The sequence below is a fragment of the Hipposideros armiger genome, unplaced genomic scaffold, assembly GCF_001890085.2.
Source record: "Hipposideros armiger isolate ML-2016 unplaced genomic scaffold, ASM189008v1 scaffold_30, whole genome shotgun sequence".
NCBI classification, from domain to species: Eukaryota; Metazoa; Chordata; class Mammalia; order Chiroptera; family Hipposideridae; genus Hipposideros; species Hipposideros armiger.
Window position 1 is genome coordinate 3,685,390 of NW_017731380.1, and position 13,143 is coordinate 3,698,532.

General features: G+C 38.2%; 1 protein-coding gene across 3 annotated transcripts in view; it reads left to right on the forward strand.

Annotated features, from left to right (window-relative positions):
* The first annotated feature begins 539 nt into the window (after positions 1-539).
* CCDC148 (coiled-coil domain containing 148) overlaps positions 540-13,143 on the forward strand; it is a 217,780-nt gene continuing 205,176 nt past the window's right edge. For all 3 annotated transcript variants that reach the window (XM_019636887.1, XM_019636885.1, XM_019636886.1), the window contains exon 1: positions 540-666. In XM_019636887.1, the coding sequence (XP_019492432.1) occupies positions 655-666 (12 nt within the window). In that variant the 5' untranslated portion in view covers positions 540-654. The remainder of the gene's footprint in view (positions 667-13,143) is intronic.

Genomic DNA, 13,143 nt, shown 5'->3' on the forward strand with positions numbered 1-13,143 from the left:
AACTATGATAGTTTTATTTTCATTTTCAATTTTACTTCAGAGCCACATGTACATATCCAAAGAACCCCATGTGGCTCTCGAGCTGCAGTTTGCTGACCCCCGATTTAAAGTAATTAAAAACATTTAAAATATAGATTTTCATCAGTTATTGCTATCTAATAGGAACAATATCCTAAGGGTTTATTCTACCCTGAGATATTAGATGAAAGAAATACAATAGTAGTCATAATATATAAAAATTATAATAATTTACAAATAGGAAATATCCATTATTGACAAAACATAGTAAAAAAAATTGACTAGGAGTATATAATAAAAAACATTTAGAGATCATAACTGTGAGTTTAGATACCATCTGCTTAGAGCTCTGGACAGAGACTGTCTTCTTCACCCTTGTAGCTCCAACACCTAGCACAATGACTGGCACATAGTATATGCTCAGTAAATACTGAGTGAGTGAATAAATCAATGAAAGAACCAATACTGAAAGGTGAATGCTCCGCAGAGAAACCTAAGTCATTTTTTCTATTTTAAGCTCGTACCCAGAGCAGCCTAAGACTGGAGATGGGGAATGAAGATGAAACAATCAGATGACTCAGATGCAGGAGGATGATTTATGTCTGAGGCCATGTGGTGAAATGATGACCCTGCAACATGAAAAGCCTGGTGAGGTCATCACTTCCTGTCTCATAGGGAAACAGAGACTGCCAGCCACGTGGAAGAATTTAGGATCATTCTTGTGATTTTGCCCAAAAACTGCACCTCAGTGCTCAGCTCCTCATCCGGAGTCTTGGCCTCTCACACCTTCCACTTGTGCCTCTGTTACTGGGGAAACTTTGTGGAATGCTCACCCGAATTCCTGAATGATTTTATCTCGAGTCTGATCACAGGTATTTTCTGATAAGTGATTACAACTTTACTTGCATAACCCTGCAAGTCCAGGCCTCTTCCTTCAATATAGTGGCAAAAGTCTTTTAAATTCATGTCTTGCTAATGCACCAAAAATCTCACCTTGGGACTCAACTATTTTTTACTATTTAAGGATTTTCTTTGGAAGTTCTGGGTTTCTAACAGAGGGATCCTTTCATGATTTCTATTCATAAATAATATTAACTGATAAGGAAAGCAATATGGGCTAGCAAGTTGTGTTTTCAAAAGTAAAGAACGATATCATTCTCCCAATACTTTAAAGAAACAAAACAATTTCAATAACTAATAGTATAAAGTTAAGCCTCACTACTTGGCTAGCATATGTTTAATTCATCCATGTCATCTTAATTGTTTTCTAAAATTTTATGGTAGTTATAGCCTAACCTAGTATGTCTTAGGACTAGTAATGTAGGCATTTCAGAAATAATATTGATCTTTTAATTACTGTCTGCCAAACCTTTACATTGCCTGAATGTATTCTTCAGGATTCTTAGTTTACAAGGCAATCTAGTTTAAGCAAAAGAAAAAAAAATGTTGGCTCAGGAATACCAACAAAGGTGGAGCAAATGAAGCCAAGGAAAGGGTAGGATTCAGTGTAGGCTTCAGAAAAATTCCCCACTTCCCTTAGCACGTCAGCTTCATACATGCTCACTGTAGGCCTGTTTCTTTTAATAGAAAACATGGTTTATGACAGCTGTTAAGCTTTATCTTAGGACTTTAGTCACTGGATAAAGGCTGACTTGAAGCTTTCTTTGGCCTTAAGTTGAAAAATCTTGGAGAAGGAATTTTGTTTACAAAAGAGTTTGGCTATTAAAAAGGGGTTGAAACATTTTGCTGTAAGCAATTAATTTGCAATCCCACCACTCTTTTCTTACCCCCTGTTGTATCCCCATCTGCTTTTCCTCAGCATCGTTTTCCTCGTTCTGAACTTGGATCTCCCTGCCTAGTCGTCCCCCCTTCTTGGTCTCCTCCTGGCATATTTGGCCCTTAAAGTTTTCTGTCCTTTGTGCTTGATATGTCTTCTATTCTTTCTATCTCCTTGTCTTGTGTGAAGAATCTCCACCCAGGGAGTCCCCTTCCAGCTTTTTGTCTGGGAGGAATTGAACCATATAATGTGCAACTTTCAAGATTACATAAACCATAGCTGTGTTAAAATTTTCTGATGCTTTTAAAAGGTTTTCACTTAAGGACAAAAAGCAATTATTTTATATCTACTGTAGTCCCAAGCAGCATGTACATAGAGTAGACGTTCTTAAAATAACTTCGTTTGAAAAGTGGGACACCTTCATCAGACAACTAGAATTTTTCTCTGAAACAAGTGCTGAGAAATGAGCTTGATTAGTAAAAAAGTACATAGAGATTGAAGCATGAGAGTGAATGATCAATACAGCCTTTCTGTTTCTGGACAGTCAATTAAGGCTCCTTCTCCACCAGCTCCAGCAGAGCCTAACCTGAGTCAGCTTTGACAATGACATTATTTCACTGTGACCAAAGGAGTGCCAGCCCGTTTTTGAGCAGAACATTTCATCTTCGTTATTCCTCTTCAATTTTTTGTGCTGAATTTAGAAAATGAGAGAATCTTGTCCTGGAAATACATTTTGAATACTGAGAAAAACATTGCTAATTAAGTCACAGAGCAGGATAAATCTAAGTAGGTAAAACAATGGTCATGCAGAGCATTCTTTGCTTACCTCTATGGTGAAAATATCTTAAAATGAAGAAAAACTAAGTTTAGCTTGAATTTGCTTATGAAATCATGGATAAGCACTTTTGACAGAGTAATGATCTAGTGCTAAAAAGAATGTGGGTTGAAAATTGTAGTTGATCTAGGATTAGCTCAATTAACTTTATCATAATCTCATGTTCTGCAGTTGATTAGCATGAGTTCTATCAAACATAAACTGTCTTTTAGTTTTTGCTCTAGGTTATTCTTATATAGAATATTTGAGAGAGGTCCTACTTATTTAAACTGAAATCAAATTGATTAAAGAACTATTTTGTCTTTGCTTATATTACCTCAAGTTGTAGAAAGAATGAAAAAATATTATGTTATAAGGAGTTATTCTCACAGCGAAGATCATCAACATATTCTAGATTTAAATGTTCTGTCTGAGAATTTAAATATTTTATGTTTCTATTTCAACAACAATTTTTAAGAAAGAATATAAATATGAAGTCTTAAATCCATTGATAAAATTTTGGCGCCTATTTCCGTGCTCATGGATTAATGATGACATTAGTGCCACATGATCACCTAAGTGACAGTCTATATTTTAATTTATTGTTTCTCAAATCACAGTCTTAAGAGTCGCAGAGACTCTGAACACATTTTCATGCATCTGTGAATACCTTGTAATAACATTAATAACTAATATGTTTTTACTGATATTTTTGATACCAGATGCTCTTCCAAGAAATTTTTGTATATTATCTGCCATAATTCTCACAACTCTAGCAAGTACCACTATTATCTTCATTTTATAGATGGGAAAATTGAGGCACAAAGAAATTAGGGAACTTGCCAAAGTCCTCAGAGCTGGGTTTTAAACCTAACATTTTTAGCTCCAGAGCTCACACTCTTCCTGGTATGATATTTTCCCTTCCTGGTAGGCATAATGGATACTGTTCCTCTCCTTTGTCATTGGTTACCCATATTTATGATCATTAAAAAGTAGTTACTTTCATTAATTTAATGAATATAGATTTCACTTTCTTAGAATAAAATGACTTGCCTCATGTCTTTTTATAATCTCTTTCTCCTTGCCTTTCATAGCTTCTAAATAACCATTTATTTACTTTTCCTTAATATGGATACCTTTGTATTTTCTAGCGTTTATATGATTGGAATCATTAAATGTTTACTCTTTTGTTTCTGGTTTTCTTTATGTTGCATAATTACTTTGAGAGTCATCAGTGACAAAAGTAGCTCATCATTATTTTGTTCTCTTTGAATATACCAATATTAGTTTAAACTTTCATCTCTTTATGGACATTTGGGTAATTTCCAGTTTTTTTACTACTATAAATAAGTCTGTATAAAAAAACATTCACTGGTCTCTATTTTAAGAGTATGACTACTTACAGAACAAATTAATTTATTTATCAACTGTATTTAGAGCTGTCTCTAGAAAACTGTTAAATCATAATGCAACAAAGAAGAGAATTTCTGTTGAGGTATATTATCTTCTTAGGAAGAAGATAATGTTTCCTCTACCCAGTTTCCCTCTTTCTCTTTTCTTTCTGAGCAATCAGTCCTAAAGCCTTTAAATGAGGCCGAACAAGGCTGATTTCAACACCGGAAGGAAGAGGGAACCTTATTGGTCCAGAGGATGGTATTGGAGCCCAAAAAGGGGAAGAAGAGGATTCATTTGAGGGGCTTCTCTGTGCTGGTGTCAAAGACCAGCCAGGATAAAGACTGCATCTGTATGGAGGAGCAGCCTGATGTGAGTGTGAGAACTCAAGTGAAGTGGTGGTAGAGGGGAGCACCTGTGAATGGGGGTGACCCAGTGCAGAGTGTCAGAGGCCAAGCAAGGCGAGGAGAGTGTGAATATATCGAGAGGGGCTGCCAGACATGTGGTTTTGAAATTAAACCAGGGAGAAAAACATCTCTGTGCAGTAGGGAGAAGGGCAGCATGGGAGTCAGAGTGAGGAAGGAGTCTATTTGAAACAGCATAGTCTCCCATGGTATGTTGGAGCTTATATGGTGGTGGTGGGCTGCCTGCTGTGGCTTGTTGGAACTCAAGCGGGGTAAGGAAAGCATTTGTGTAGAGGAGGGATAGCATCAAATTGGGAAATTGGTTATACATGGGGAGTTGATCAAATAATATAAAAAGAATAATGAGAGCTGGGTTTCTTACTGTTGAAATAAGGAGTTATAAATATGAAAACGGGGAAAACTAGAATGAACTTTATACTGTTGCACTGTAGTTGCAGACATCAGTGTGCATGGTGCTTGCCCTATCAATCCATTTTTAAAGATTTTTATTAAAATATACCTGACATACAATATTATATTAGTTTAAGGTGTACACAATAATTATTCAACATTTATATATGTAAAGAAGTGATCACCATGAGAAGTCCAGCAACCAATAGACACCACGCTATCACAACATTATTGACAATATTCTCTATGCTGTACATTACATCCCCATGACTTATTTGTTTTATACCTAGAAGTTTGAACCTCTTATTCCTCTTCACCTTTTCCCCCCTTTTTAATTTTTCAATTATAGTGGACATTCAATATTATTTTATATCAATTTCAGGTGTGTAGCATGGTGGTTGGTTGGACATTTATATAATTTAAGAAATCATCCCCTGACTAGTCTCGTATCCACCTGACATTATACATAGTTATTACCATATAATTGACTGTATTCCCCATGCTTTACATCATTGTGACTATTTTGTAACTACCAACTTGTACTTCTTAATCCCTTCCCCTTTTCCACCCTGTCCCACAACACGCCTCCCATATATCACCCTGATAAATCTAGTACCCATCTGACACCATACATAGTTATTACAATATTATTGACTGTATTCCTGATGCTATACCCTACATCCCAATGACTACTGTGTAACAACTAAATTGTAATCCCTTCCCTGTTTTCAGCCATTCCCAACCCTCCTCACATCTGGCAACCATCAAAATGTTCTCTGTATCTATGACTTGGTTTCTATTTTGTTTGTTTATTTTGGTTTTTAGATTCCACATATAAGCGAAGTCACATTGCATGTGTCTTTCTCTATATGACATACTTCACTCAGCACAATACCCCCCAGGTCCATCCATGCTGCTACAGATGGCAAGAACCCATTCCATTCCATGGCCAAGCAATATTCCATTATATATATGTACCACCTCCTCTTTATCTCTTCATTCACTGATGGACACCCAGGCAGCCTCTACATCTTGGCCATTGTAAACAATGCTTCAATGAACATATGGATGTATATATCACCTGGAAGTAGCATTTGGGTTTCTTCAGATAGTTACCCAGAAGTGGGATTACTGGGTCTTCCTTTGCCACTTGTTATAGCCTTTGTTTTAATGTCTATTTTGTCTGGTATAAATATTACTACCACAGCTTTTTTTGTTTGTTTCCATTTTCATGAAATATCTTTTTTCCCATCCCTTTACTTGCTGCCTGTGTCTTTTGATCTGGTGAGTCTTTTGTAGGCAGCATATGGAAAGGTTTTGTTTTCTTATTCAGCTACTCTGTCTTTGACTGGAGTACTTAATCCATTTATATTTAAAGTAATTATTGATAGATATGTAGTTATTGACATTTATTGTGTGTGTGTGTGTGTGTGTGTATATATATATATATATATATATATATATATATATTTCTCTTAAAGAAGTCCCTCTAAGATTCTTTGTAATACTGGTTTGGTGGTGAGGAACTCCTTTAGCTTTTTCTTGTCTGGGAAGCTGTTTATCTTTCCTTCAATTCTAAATGATAGCTCTGCTAAGGAGAGTAAATTTGGTTGTAGGTTCTTACTTTTCATCATTTTGAATATTTCTTGCTAGTCCCTTCTGGTCTGCACTGTTTCTGTTGAGAAATCAGCTGACAGTGTTATGGGAGCTCCCTTATAGATAACTAACTGCTTTTCTCTTGCTGCTTTTAAGAGTCTTTCTTTGTCTTTAAACTTTGGCATTTTTATTATGATGTGTCTTGGTGTGGGCCTCATTGGGTTCATCTTGTTTGGGATTCTCTTTGCTTCCTGGGCTTCCATGTCTATTTCCTTCACCAGGTTCGGAACATTTTCTGTCATTATTTTTTCAACTAGGTTTTCAATTCTTTGCTTTCTGTCTTCCCTACGAGTACACCTATGATGTGAATGTTGGTATGCTTGTTGTTGTCTGAGAGACCCTTAAACTATCCTAATTTTTCTTGGATATTTGTTTTCTTTTTGCTATTCTGAATGGGTGTTTTCTGCAACCTTATCTTCTAAATCGCTGATTTGATCTTCTGCTTCATTCAATCTACTGTTGATTTCCTCTAATGTATTCTTCATTTCAGTGATTCTGTTCTTTATTTCTGACTGGTTCTTTTTTATGTTTTCTATCTCCATTTTTATGTTTCCTATCTCTTTGTTGAAGTTCTCCCTAAGATCATTGAGCATCCTTATAATCAGTGTTTAGAACTCTGCATCTAATAGATTGCTTGTCTGCATTTTGTTTAGTTCTTTTTTGGAGATTTGTTCTGCTCTTTCATTTGGGAAATATTTCACTATCTCCCTATTTTGGCTGCCCCCCTGTGTTTCTTTCTATGTAGGGCTGCTATGTCTCCCAGTCTTAGTAGAGTGGCCTTATGTAGTAGGTGTTCTGTGGGACCCAGTGGTGCAAACTTCCTGGTCACCAGAGTCAGTGCTGTAGGTGTGTCCCTTGAGTAGGTTGTGTGTGGCCTCCTGTTGTAGTTGAGACTTGATTGCTGTTTGCACGCCAGTGGGAGGGATTGACCCTCAAGATGATTGGTTGTGAGAACTGGCTGTGACTACAGTGGAGGAGCTGTTGTTCAGGGGCTGACCCTACACATCAGGGTTTGCTTTAGCAGGAACCTGTTACCTGTCCAGTCTGCCCGTTGGATGTATCATCCTTGGAAGTGGCTGGGTGATTCTCCTGCCCAGTCTGAAGCTGGCCACTGAGCCTGCCAGTCCCAGTGCCTACTGGGAGGGGCCCTGCTGCAGGTCAAGTTCAGTTGCAGTCTGTGCCCTGCTCTGGGCCACCTGGCATGAACCACAAAGCAAGCCCAAGATGGCTGCTGCCTATGCTGTGCTTGGAAGTGCCTTGAAAAGCCAAGACATGAACCAAGGCTAGCTGTCATTAGTGCCAGGCTTAGGGCTGTTCAGCCAGAGGTACAGAGCATGCCCAAACCAGGTGCTACTTGTTTGGGTTTTGTGAGCCTTTGAGAGATTTTAGGAATGTCCACAGCATGAGCAAAGGCAGGCCATTTATAAAGAAAAGCCACTGGAAGCGGCTTGGGTGTACCCAATATTTAGGTGGGGCATGGCTCAGGGAATCAGTAGAGCAGGGCAGATGAAAGGTCATAGCCAGTTTAATGGAGACTCAGATTGGCACCTGTGTAAATGTGCACCCAGGGAGAGGCAGGGATCAACAAAGAAACAATGGGTTCTGCCAGCTCCTCCATCAGAGAAAGCTGCCCCTTCAGCCCTAGCCCTGAAGCTAGACAATTCAGTTTTCCCTCATGTGTCCCTTATGCCTTTTGAGCTGCTGTACCAGTACTGGAGCTCAGAGTGAGAGCAAGTGAGTCCATCTGCGAGTAAGTCCATGCAAAGTCCCTTTAAGAGCAGCACCTGGAAGCGTAGCCGCCCTTCATCTCACTCAGCCACAACCTCTGCTGGTTTTCACAGCCAGAAATTATGGAGACTTCTCTATCCACCACTGAAACTCTGGGATGAGGAGGGGTTGGGACCCCAGGCTCCTCAGGGGAGAACTTTTTTTTTTTTTTTAGTTGAGCCATCCTGCCACCTGTTGGCAGCTCAGCGGCTGCTCAGCTCGGGCCGGACTTGAACCGCTGTTGCTCAGAGCTCAAACTCTTGAGCGAGCTCTTAACCAACTGAGCCACTCGGCCGGCCCTAGAGGGGGAACTTTGCAGCCAAGATATTTCTCCTGATTTTTAATGGTCACACACGGATGTCAGACCTACCCGTTCCGTGTCTCTGCCCCTCCTACCAGTCTTGAGGTAGCTTCTTCTGTATGTCTGTAGTTATAGGGCTTTGGTTCAGGTGATTCTCGATAATGGTTGTTCTGTGGTTTAGTTGTAATAGACGTGGTCCTGAGAAGCGGTGAGCATAGCATTTACATACTCCATCACCATCTTGACCTATCTATTTTTTAAAGAGAAACAAATAAATACAGCTGTGTGTGTGCATGTACAAATGTATGTTTATGTATTTCCTAGCTTTGCCCATAGAGAGGGTCAAGGAGCAGTAATGTCACAATAGCCGTGAGCACATCTAGTGTCCAAATCTTAACTCCTAAATACCACCCTCCAAGGAACCAGAGCTCCTTGGAATGAAACAGCTGATTCCAGTACTTTGAAAAGCAAAGCACAAGATGAGACTTGGAAAATAAATTGTTCCAGAAGACAAGGAAGTACTCAGAGAATGATTTCAAAAGTATATGGAACTCCTCAACCATATATGTATTTTTGTATTCCTTTTGGTTTCCTGCAAGGATGCTTGTTACATAGTTTGGATATAACAATAAGGTTTACATTGATAATGAGAAATAGATTGGCAGAAACTAGAACTGGAGTGGGGAAGATTGTTAGACTAGGGATGGATGTAGATTAAAAGTAAATGAAGGTTAAAGCAGATTGCATAGTCCTGACAACATGAGGGAGAATAGACTATGTGAGAAGGAACCTGGAAAAGATGAGGAGCAAGTTCCCGAAGAAGAAATGGACAGTTGGTGATTTCAGGGGCCTGAGCATTAACTTTCCTTAAGAATTGTGTCAGAGAATAGCAAGAGATAGAAGAAACTATACTGTGTTTTTGGATCTATGGAAAAATGCTAGTTCCAAAGATTATGAAGTTTGGAGATTCTCTCTTCAGGTTGAGAGAGCAATGAGAAAAGTGGTTTCAACCTGAGCTTGTGGTGATGTCTGCAACCCCTGTTAAAAGTGCATCTGTTCATTTGAAAGTTAAAATTGGAGAGGCTGGAGCTGAAAAAAGCTTATGAGAAAAAAGTAATCTGCACTGTAATCACATTGCATATGGCTAATTTGCCTTCGTGTACAGGGAAGCAGTGATGTGTACTGTAGTAGGTCTTAAACTAGGCTAATCATTAACATTATTTGGGGAACTTTTACATATATATACAATCTCAGAAATCACCAGGAATCACTGGTATGGTGAAAAGAGTGAAACCAGTTGCTTCAAAACCTATTTTTACCATTTCCTAAATGTGCATCCTTGAAAAAGTTATTTAACCCTTCTGAGCTTCAGTTTTCTCACTTGTAAAATGAGACTAATAGGTATTTTATAGTGTTATAAAGTGCAGTAGAGATGCACTCTCAATAATTGTTAAGTTCTGTTATCCCCGCCACCCCCAAATAATACACATTTTTTACTCTGTGATGCCTATAACTAAAACCAAACAGAAAGTATATTCTAAAATCCTGACTGAGAGTAATTTAACCAATTTAGTATAAAGGAGGGCTATCCATTAGGAATGAGAGGGCAGGCCACACTTTTTTCTCTTGAAGGCCTTGGGTGAGGCAGCAGTGCAGAAAAACAGGGGAGATGATGCAAAGCCTTCTGTTTCAGGAAGCACTTGATGGTTTGGCAAATGGGCATGACCAGACAGATGGTGTAAGGGAATGTTTTCTCCCTTTTTCAAGTGACCCTGTCTTGCCAAAAGGCCACCTCACACTCCAGTAAGGATGATGGGCTCTCTAAGAAGTTGCCAGAAACCTTATTTGACCTACAGCAATGTGAGGAGGCTAAAGCCTATCTTGCCAGGCAATGGAAGCTTAACTATAACACAGCTCAAAAGAGATGAGAAAAAGCAAGTATCCATTTGGTGTTTGTACTAAAATTGGATAAGACTACACAGGCAAATTTGTAACCTATAATTCCTTCATTTGTAAGATGTGTGTGTTCCCTTCTCATTCAATATTTTTCATACCATGTATTTTGTTTTTAAGGTTACACAGTATTCCATTAAATAGCTATGCCATATTATTTAACTAAACCCCTGAAAGGATATTTTTGGTTTCTTTTTAAGTATTTATTATAAACATACTCTAATTAATATCTCCTTTCATAGACTTTTGTGTATGCCTCTGATTATGTCTGTAGGATGAATTCCTAGAAGAGGGAATACCAGGCTTTCAATATACATTGCCAAATTAGTCACCAGAAGCTTCTAGCAATTTATATTTTTTTGATGGCACGTTGAAGTGTTATTTCACTATACTCTTGTCATTACTGTGTCATTGCTGTTTTTTAAATGTCTGTGAGTTTGTCAGATAACCAATAATAATAGATAGCATATAAATAGTGCTTATTATGTAGCAGGCACTGTTCTAGCACTTTATCTATGTACTAGACAGAATTCTAAGATGGCACCCGAGACTCCCCGCCCCCTAGTGTACACACCTTGTATAACCCCCAGCAATGTAAATATGAGGAGATATTACTCCTGTGATTATGTTATTTTATATTGCAAAAGGGATTTTGCAGAGGTAAATAATATCTCAGATTCGTTAACCTCGTGATAGGGAGATTATCTAATGGACTTCGTCTTATCACATGAGCCCTTTAATCTAGATTTAGTGATCAGAGACAGAGGAGGTCAGAGATTCAAAGCATAAAAGAGGTTTAACGTGAAAATGATTATCCCCGGTGGTCTTAAAGTTGGAGGGAGCTGCGTGCCAAGGCAGGCAAGCAACCTTTAAAGGCTGAGAGTGGCCTGTGGCTGACAACAAGCAATGAAATAGGAACCTCAGTCCTATAGCTGCAAGTAACTGAATTCAGCCAACCATATGAATGAGCTTGCAAGTGGATTTTTCCCACAACCTCTGAAGAAAAATTTATCCTACTTGGTGCCTTGATTTCAGCCTTGTCATTACCTGAGCAAAGAACCTTGCTGTGCCGTGACAGACTTCTGACCTACAGAATTGTGAGCTAATAAATGGGTGTTTGTTTGTTTTTTTAAATATAGGACACAGAAGTCATCTCAAAGAGGTTTTTGCGGGCCAAATTGGGCATAATTTGAGCATCAAAATAAATAATTATAGTAACAGAGTACAACCCATTGAATAAAATGAATCTATACAGATATAGACAAATAAACACATACATACATTAAATGTTTAATAAGTGGTGGGATATTGTGGCAGTGGGCCCTAGACAAAGGCCTTCCCAGACCATGTGGTCACTAAGGATTATGCGCGGGCTTCAGACAGAGACATTCCTGGACTGTATGGTCAGCAAGACTCCCGCGTTTAACAATTCCGAATTCCTACCTCACCTGGGAGCCAGTCAGACACTGGCACAAGGCTGCATGTCCTAATGAAGAACCTTAGCTGCTAACCCGGAAACCTCAGGGTATATAGCCCGAGTCCCGCCCAGGTCGGGGCTCAGCCTCTGGATGTGAATCTGCTGAGCCAGTGCCGGCATTAGTAAAAGTTGCTTCCCACACCTTGGTGTCCTGTCTCTTTGTCTGGGTTCCCCCAACAGTATATACAGCATTTCAAAGTAACTCTCAAAAAATACTTAAAAAAAAGAGCAACTCTATAGTGGAGAAACTTGGCTAATGCTACCTTAATTAAGTGTTCAAAGTGAATATCATCAGTAATGGACAAAGGAAAATCAGGTTAGGATGCAATGAGAACAACACAAACCACTTATGTGATGTTCCTGCCGAGGATGCATAACCTGAGTCTAATCATGTAGAAACATCAGATAAAATCAAATTGAGTGCCTGTAATTTTCAAAAGTATCAAGATTATGAAAGCCAAAGACTGAATAGCAATTTCAGACTGAAGGAGACTAAAGAGACATGACAACTAAATGCAACGCTTGATTCTGAACTGGAGCTTTTTGCTATAAAGGAAGTTATTGGAACAGTCATCAAAACTCTGTATGGGGTCTGAGGATTAGTTGATAGCAATGTTATCAGTGTTAATCTCTTGTTGATAGTTGTCTTGTGGTTATGTAGGAGAACGTCTTTGTTTGTAGGAAATACACCCTCAAGTATTCAATGATGGGGAATCAGGGTAACAACTTCCTCTAAAATGGAAACTTCTTCAGAAAAATAAATTTCTGTGGTGCTTTCAACTTTTCTGTAAGTCTGATTGTTTCAAATTAAAAATATTTATATTTAAAATATTTTTAAAAGAAAACATTTTTTTCTTCAAGTCCTCTGTAAATTTATGAAATACAGAGCGCAAAGAAAATAAATATCGTTCTATTCATTTTACTGTGGTCGCATTGTGATGTATAGCTTTATAATCATCTATTAAATATTCGTGTAAACACACATATATACACTTATAAAATTAAATTAGAATTTGTTGTCTTTTCTATCTTGCTTTATGATTATTTTATTCATATATACTCTAATGTCATTAAACAGTATTCTACACTATTAATATTTATGGTAAGCATTTTGTATGTAAAATGCATTGTTACATTGTGTTATCATTTGAAGTGTTCAGGTTTGGTTTTTGG